At 38.0% G+C, this 7,844-nt stretch overlaps 1 protein-coding gene and 1 non-coding gene across 2 annotated transcripts; both read right to left on the minus strand.

Moving 5' to 3' along the window:
• Positions 1–1,421, minus strand: LOC145592090 (uncharacterized). The gene is made up of 3 exons (XM_081648558.1): positions 888–1,421; positions 696–749; positions 1–429 (listed from the first exon to the last, which is right to left on the minus strand). Exons 1-3 carry the CDS (start codon positions 1,419–1,421, stop codon positions 1–3), a joined length of 1,017 nt encoding a protein of 338 aa, XP_081504684.1.
• Positions 1,422–4,483: 3,062 nt separating this feature from the next.
• On the minus strand, positions 4,484–4,590 carry LOC145593328 (small nucleolar RNA R71). The gene has a single exon (XR_014102675.1). It is a non-coding gene; the product is annotated as a small nucleolar RNA R71 (small nucleolar RNA).
• Positions 4,591–7,844: the final 3,254 nt, after the last annotated feature.

The raw sequence follows: 7,844 nt of genomic DNA on the forward strand, positions 1-7,844 counted from the left end.
CTAATGGTAACAGGAGCAAGTCCTCTTACCTATGTCCACCAACACTCTATCCCCATTCAGCTCAACCTCATATGAATTCCCTCTTAAAACCTGGACTATGCAGTACCTTGCTGCCCTTTCAATCCTCTCAAATACCTTTGTGACATATGGCATCAATTTCCCTTCCATTTTTTGGACTGCCTGCCATTTCTCATTATGCCTTTTCATCACATACCTTCTCAACCACTCCATTTGAGTTAGGATAGGCTTATCCCTTGCATCTCTGATTACAGCATTGAATGTCTCACATATATTGTTCAATAGCATATTTGACTTGCATTTAGTTGAAAAGACATGCCTAGACCAATTTGTAGCAGGAATGTTGTCTAAGTAGGCATATGCATCTTCAGAAAGGAATTTTATTGATTCCATTGCAACCTCAAAGTCAAACTAGCACAAAAAAACACAGAATAAATACAAAGGTTGAACTACCAAAACAACACAGACACACTGAAATTGGCAGGACATTGCAAACTAATAACATGACATTTCTACTAAGTACACCAAAGCAATCATATTCAAACAACAAGACAGAACAGAAAGTAAGAGAATATGAAGTGACTCACCAATGTTGTAGCCCTAGTAGCATTCCAGAAAAGTTCTTTGAAGGCTGATCTAGAGAACTGTAGTTTAAAGTTGGCCTAGATATGCCTCACACAATATCTCTTTTCAGCAAGTGGCACTTGCAATTCAAAGGCTTCAAGCAAACCCTGTTGGACATTTTACAGAACAAACATTAACACAATAATGATATATGCATTTTACTTATAAAAACCAAAACAAAAGAAGAGTCAGAAATGCATCTTTTGCCTATCAAACATGTAAGTCCAACCACCACCTTCACAAACATCACCAAGGTCTTTTTTTAGACACTCTAAGAACCAGCACCAACTGTCTTTGTTCTCAACCTCAAATGTTGCCCAGGCTATAGGATAGATGTTGTTGTTTCCATCTTTGCCAACAGCTACAAGAATCTGGCCTGGGTAACCTCCCTTAAGATGACACCCATCAACTCCAATAAGGGGTCTGCACCCTTTAATGAATCCACTCCTAAGTGGTTGTAGGCAGACATACATCCTCATAAACAGAGGTGGTTCAGGGCTACCATCACCTCCTTCTACAACTATGCAAACCCCAGACCCTGGACTATACTTAATTACAGCTTTGCCATAGTCCCAAACTCTGGCATATTGCTCTGCAGATGAACCATAGATCATCAACTTAGCCCTAGCTCTAGCAAGCCAAGCCTTGGAATACCCTACAGTTATGCCCAAGTCATTCAAGACCCTTTCCCTTAAGCTTTTTATTGTCCATGATGGGTTATGCCTCCATTCTTCAACATACTTTTCTGCAAGGTAATCTGCATTGACCTTGGAGTTCATCTTATGTCTCATGCACTTATGCTTCAGCCTCAAGTCTTTGATTTGCCAAGCACAACTATTGTATAGTCTTCTGGCAGCTACCTTGAAATTGCATTTCCTCACCTTTTGACTACACTTGCATTCACCTGGAAGATTGCTCCTCTTTGCATTCCACTCACACCCACACCTTCTCTTGCAAAAGGTTGTTATCCTCTTACCACCATTGTGCAGATAGTAGTATTCATATCTGTTCTCAATGGCATGTGTCCTCAAGCCTCTTCTTAAAATTGTGTTGTTTTTGAACTGAAGCTTATTCACTAGTACCACTGGTTTCTTGAAATCTGTCTCCTCCCTAAACTAGGGGCTCTCATCGTTTTCCTCATCTGAACCATGCAAACTTCTAAGCTCATCTGAGTCACTGCCTTCATCATTCAGTTCCAACTCATTACAACTTATGTCCTTAATTAGTTGGTTCAATTTCTTCTCCTTCTCAGTAGCTAATTCTTGAGAAACCTCATCCCCACGCCTTACAATCTCCAAGCTTCTGTCAACCTCACTTAAGATGCCTTCCCTAGTTTGCCTATGCCATTCTTCATCCTCACTTGCTGCCTCTTCTTCCCCTGGTTTCCAGAAAATCTCTAGATCACTAGCTTCTGAGGTTGATGAACCAGATCTAGAGTCATCCTCATCACCCAAGTTCAAAACCCTTTTTTCTTTTCTTTTACCACTACCCTTTCCTGTAACTTTTTGCAGCCTCACAACACCATCACCAACCTTCTCTACACCCTTTCCCTTCCCTTTATCACCAGACCTGGAAAACCTAGGGCTTCTCCTAACCGTGTTAACAGCTGCTTCTGTTTCAAGTTTTTTAGAAACTCTAGGGCTCCTTCTCAAGACAAGGTTAGTAGGTTTTTGTGTTTTGTTTTGGGTTTTAGGTGGGGTAGAGCATTGTTGTGTTTGGGATGGTTGTGTTTGGGTTGGGTTGTATCCTATGACAGAGTGGCCAAATACATGTGCAGTTGAGTTGGATGCACTTGCATTGAAGTGAGGTTGTTGTGGGATTGAAGTGGGGTTATTACCTTCAACTACAGTGCTCTGGGGGTCCTCACTATGGATGGGGGGTCATCGAAAACTGTGAAAAATACCTCTAAATACCCATCCCTATGCTTAGCTTCTATTAACCCTTGTACAGCCTCATCAGATTCTATATTCCTTTTACCAGTCATCCAAGTTTTACCCTTCCCTTTATACCACAGTACATATATGTTAGGTACATTAAATCCCCTGTCCCTAAACCCTTCAGCACATGAATACCTCAAATACCCTACTGTTAACCAATTCATAGGAACATCCCTTCTCCAATAAGTGAACCCAGCTTCATACAGTTGGTATGGGACTCCCCTACGACTCTTATACACAAAACCCCCAAATATTCTAAGCTTAATATCAACAACATTATCATCATCACCATCGGCCATTTGTTTAATCTACAGTTAAATAGCAATAAACAAACAAATTAAACCCTATTTTATTCCAAATAGTAAATTGGTACAATAAAGGCAATATCATACACACAAACCCTACCACATGATTGTACAAGCATGAATTTTTAATTAGTCAAAGAACATTGCTTAAAATAATCAAAGCTCACTAACCTAGGTTTACAAAACTTTTTCCCAAAAATACCCCAACTAGAAAGCATTATTGCTAAATTACCACCATTGTTGGACCACTATAAATAGATATGCTTGCATACCTTTCAATATGTCGTTGTCAGGTAAATCTTCAGCTTTCGAAGATGGAGATGACAATACCTAGCAGCTGCTTGTCTTCCCCTGCTTCGTTGTCGGAATTATAACCTTCCATACACACAATTTTAACCTCCAATTTGCAGAAAAGTAGAGAGAAGAACAGATGGAGATTGTAACAGAGGAGAGAGAAAGATTCGTGGTGAAAAAAAAAATTTAACTCACCCTTCAATGGAGATAAATTTGGGGTTGAGAGTATTCAATGGAGCAATAAGGTGAGTAGTTGGTTTGGCAGAGGATTAGATTCGAGGAGAGAGAAGAAAATAAGTTAGGGTAGTTAACTACGTGGGCCCCCCAAACGACAACACTAACAGAAATCGTTAACTAGTAATGATTTTAAAACAATGTGATTTTAAGTGGTAGTAAAATAAAAAAAAAAAATTAGATAGGTAGCAAAAGTGACACTGATGTGTTTTAGTGGTACCAAAAGTCAAAATTTCCTTATATTAATTAATTAGGAATAGGAAGACTTGTTTTTCTGTGGATCGACCCTTCTTCCCTATCTGCATAGTTAGAGGAACTTAGGAATTATTTTTGACTAGGTGATACGACTTTATCCTGTCAAAATTTGGCGCTGTTGCGGGAAAACGGTTTTATTTTTATTTTTGATTGTTTTTGTAGCCTAAATTATTTTCTCCCGTCTCAAAGAACGCAAGTTCTTTGAGACAATTTTCTCATATTTGTTTGTTCAGTTTTGTGTTTATGCCCAGGAGTTCTAGATCAGGTTACATTCTATTCGACCCTGAAATCGAACGATCTTTTCATAGACAGAAGAACCTTTTCAGACAGGTACGAGACACTTCTAAAGGTAATCCACCTTTGGAACCCCCATTTGATTCTAGCGATTCAGAAGTTTCTATAGAATTAGATTCAGAGATGACGGCAAATCCGCCTCCACAGCCACCTCGCAAGCTCAACGATTATTCGCAGCCGTCACTGACAGATTTTCCACACCTTACTCCTACTCCGGCCCTTGATGGAGTGAAATTCAAGATCAAGCCCCAATTTATCACAATGATAGAAAGGAAGCAATTCAGTGGAGCTAAGGGTGAAGATCCTAATCTTCACATTGTAGATTTCTATCAATATTGCAATACCATTAGGCAAGCTGAGGTCACGCAAGACCAAATCAGGGAGATTCTTTTTCCCTTTCCTTTATGTGGAAAAGCTAAAATGTGGTTTAATGGTTTTAATAGAACTGCACTTGGTATTACTGACTGGGAAACTCTTGCTTTAAATTTTTATAATAAATATTACCCTGCAGAAAGAACAACTTTACTGAGGAGTGCAATTCAAAACTTTGCCCAAGAGCCAGATGAAACTCTATATGAGGCTTGTGAAAGGTTTAAGGATCTACAAAGAGAATGCCCCCACCATCATCTAACACAATGGCAGATGATTCAAGCTTTTTACAATGGGCTTGGAAACACATCTAGAACAATTCTAGATTCTGTAGCTAGTGGGAGGTTTATGAATCTTAATGTTAAAAATGCAGGTCAAGTTATCGAAGACATGGCAATTCATAATTCCCAATATGGGAATCCGAGAGGGTTTGCTAACAAAGGAAAACATAATGTTGATTTTGTATCCTTTTTGCAGGCTCAGTTAACATCTATTTGCCAAAAACTAGATAATCTTACTGCTATTCCTAACTCTGAAGCTAATGTTTCTACTGTAAATAATACTAATGAAACTTTTTGTGAAAATTGTGGAATTGTAGGACATTGGGAGCAAGATTGTAGGACTTCCATGGAGCAAGTTAATGCCTTTCAAACCTATAGGAAAAATAACCCATACTCCAACACTTATAATCCTGGCCTTCGGAACCATCCATATCTTTCCTACCGGAGTACCAATGTACAAAAACCTCCACCTCCACAACAAACACAAAAACAACCACCACCACAGCAAAAATATTACCATCCTAACTCTGGCCAGAAAACCCAATCACAACCCTCCTCATCTTCTGACCCTGCTTTGTCAGAAATTAGAGCGATGTTATCAAGCATGCAAAAGCACATGGAGAGTAGGGATGCATAAATTGATTATAGCTCATAATAAAATTATGGACAATCAAATTGCACAGATTTTATCTACCCTACAAATCCGTCAGCAGGGAGCTCTACCATCGCAACCAATCCACCCTACGGATCATGCTAATGCAATTACTCTACGGAGTGGTTCACACTATGATGGGCCTCCTATGCCCAAGGATGATGAACCTATTGCTAATCTTGATTCCCTTATACCAAATGCTAATGTTACTAACCCTGTAGGGCTACAAGAGGAAACTAACCCTTCTAATGTTTCTTTGCAGGGTAAATCTCAGGACAAGGGTGGAGATGTGCAGAGCCCAGTTATCAAACTTCCATTCCCAAATAGACATTTGAAGAGTAAGTTTGATAAGCAATTTGGTAAGTTTTTGGAGGTTGTGAAAAATTTACAGGTAACAGTTCCTTTCACTGATTTAATCACTCACGTTCCTGCATATGCTAAATTTATGAAAGATATCTTGACTAGGAAAAGGGCCTTTGATGAGGTAGAAATTGTAGCTTTTACAGAGGAATGTAGTGCTTTATTGCAAAATAAATCCCCACCTAAATTAAAGGATCCTGGTAGTTTTTTTTATCCCATGTCATATTGGTAATGTCTTCATAGATAAAGCATTATGTGATTTGGGTGCTAGTGTTAGTGTTATGCCATCGTTCGTGTGTTCTAAACTTAATATGGGTGATTGAAAGTTACTAAAATTACTTTACAGATGGCAGACCATTCTGTTAAATACCCCTTAGGTATTCTAGAGGATGTTCTTGTCAGAGTTGGTAAATTTTTTATCCCTATATATTTTGTTGTTTTAAACATGGCTGAGGATACACAAATTCCCATTATATTAGGTAGGCCTTTTCTCCACACTGCAGGAGCCATTATTGATGTTAAAAATGGAAAACTAACCCTTTCTCTTGGAGATGATAATATCACTTATAATTTAGGGAAGGTTTTAAAAGGACCTATGCTAGAGGAAAATTGTTGTTCAATTGATGTCATAGATGAAGGATTTATGTCTTCGTCAAGTGCAATTACTAGATATATAATGGATCGAATTATGGAGATAATTAAGTTCGTTCTTTTGGGTAGTCATAATCTGTTGCTAGACGTGATCAATGATCTTTGGGCTAGTCAAATAGTCCAAATCCCAATAGAATGGATCCTATAAGGTCACACAAAAGGGTGATGGATTGAACAAAGAAAGAAGCCCATTATTGGGCCTCATGGAGTGGCCGGCCATATGGGTTTTAAAGGGAGAGTATTGTGGGCTTGGTTTGGACTCTAATTATACATATGATGTATAAATAGAGGCCTTGCCTAGGGTTTGACACAACACACTTAACCAGTCAATTGAGAATTGACTAGTGAGCAACTAAACCCTAGCCTCACACAATGTCTCTCCTTATTCCCTTCCTCCCATCCGTACAACTGTACGGCCTCCTTTTGCAAGGTGGTGCACGGTGGCGGTGTGGTGATGTTCGTGGTCGTTTTCCTCCTCCCCTCTGCGTAGAAGGTGGTTCGAAGTGTTCGTGCCCAACTACCTAGCAGTAGTGGAGGTTCAATCCTATCATGCGGACTAAGTAGAGGAGCAACGCTTGGGCTCTATTATCTCCCTAATTGTCAGTCAATCGCTTGTGGAAATCACGCTTCAAATGTATGTATTATGTGATTCTTTATGTGTTATGCTTGTAGATCTTGTTTAGGTGCAAACGGATATGATTCTTGAAATTCCGCATTATAGTACCTAAAACCCTACAGTGGTATCAATTAGGCTCTAGCATTTACGCATATTGATCATAAATCTTTGATGTCCATAAATTTTCATTCAATTAAGAGGGAGAATAATTTAATTATGGTTCAATCTTTATATTAAATGGAGATTTAATTTTTGGAATTTGATTAAATGTGCTTTAATTCTACTCAAAATATCCTAGAATGGATCAAATTTTGCCCTATTATGCTCGAAAATCTCGAACCCCTAGCCCTAGATTCGAATTTTTCGAAACCCTAAACCCTAAAATTTTGATTTTTGTGTTTTGGTTTTTGAATATTTTCGATTGTTTTATGCTTCATGATTTTAATCTAGTTGACTTCATGTATAAATTGTGAATTTTGCATGACCAATGATTTAATTTAAAAGTTAAATTAAATTGGGGATTATTTTTCATGAAGAACCCTAGATTTTAAAATTAGATTGTGAATTTAATTTTAATTTGATGAATTAGCATAAAAGTTATGTTTTAATTTATCATGGATCACATTAATTTTATTTAACAAAAGTTGTTGATTAAAATTGAAATTGAAAAAAAAAATTGATGGAAGATTTCATGCGGCAGCCACGGTGGCTGCCGACGGTGGTGGTCCAAGAGGGAGGGCTGGGGTGGGGCACCAAAGGTCCGAGATATGATTTATATTTTTAGATTAAAATAAGATTTGATTCTATCTCATGTCTAATTTAAAATATATGATATTTTATTGATGGTCATGAATAATATATGATAATATCTAATTGCAGTAATTAAAATATGAGATATTTAGGTGCCATGTTTCTTTAATTATGAACATTCGATGTTGTAGTTTAGGAAAGCAT

The sequence above is a fragment of the Chenopodium album genome, chromosome 18 (assembly GCF_948465745.1).
Source record: "Chenopodium album chromosome 18, dcCheAlbu1.1, whole genome shotgun sequence".
Lineage (NCBI taxonomy): Eukaryota > Viridiplantae > Streptophyta > Magnoliopsida > Caryophyllales > Amaranthaceae > Chenopodium > Chenopodium album.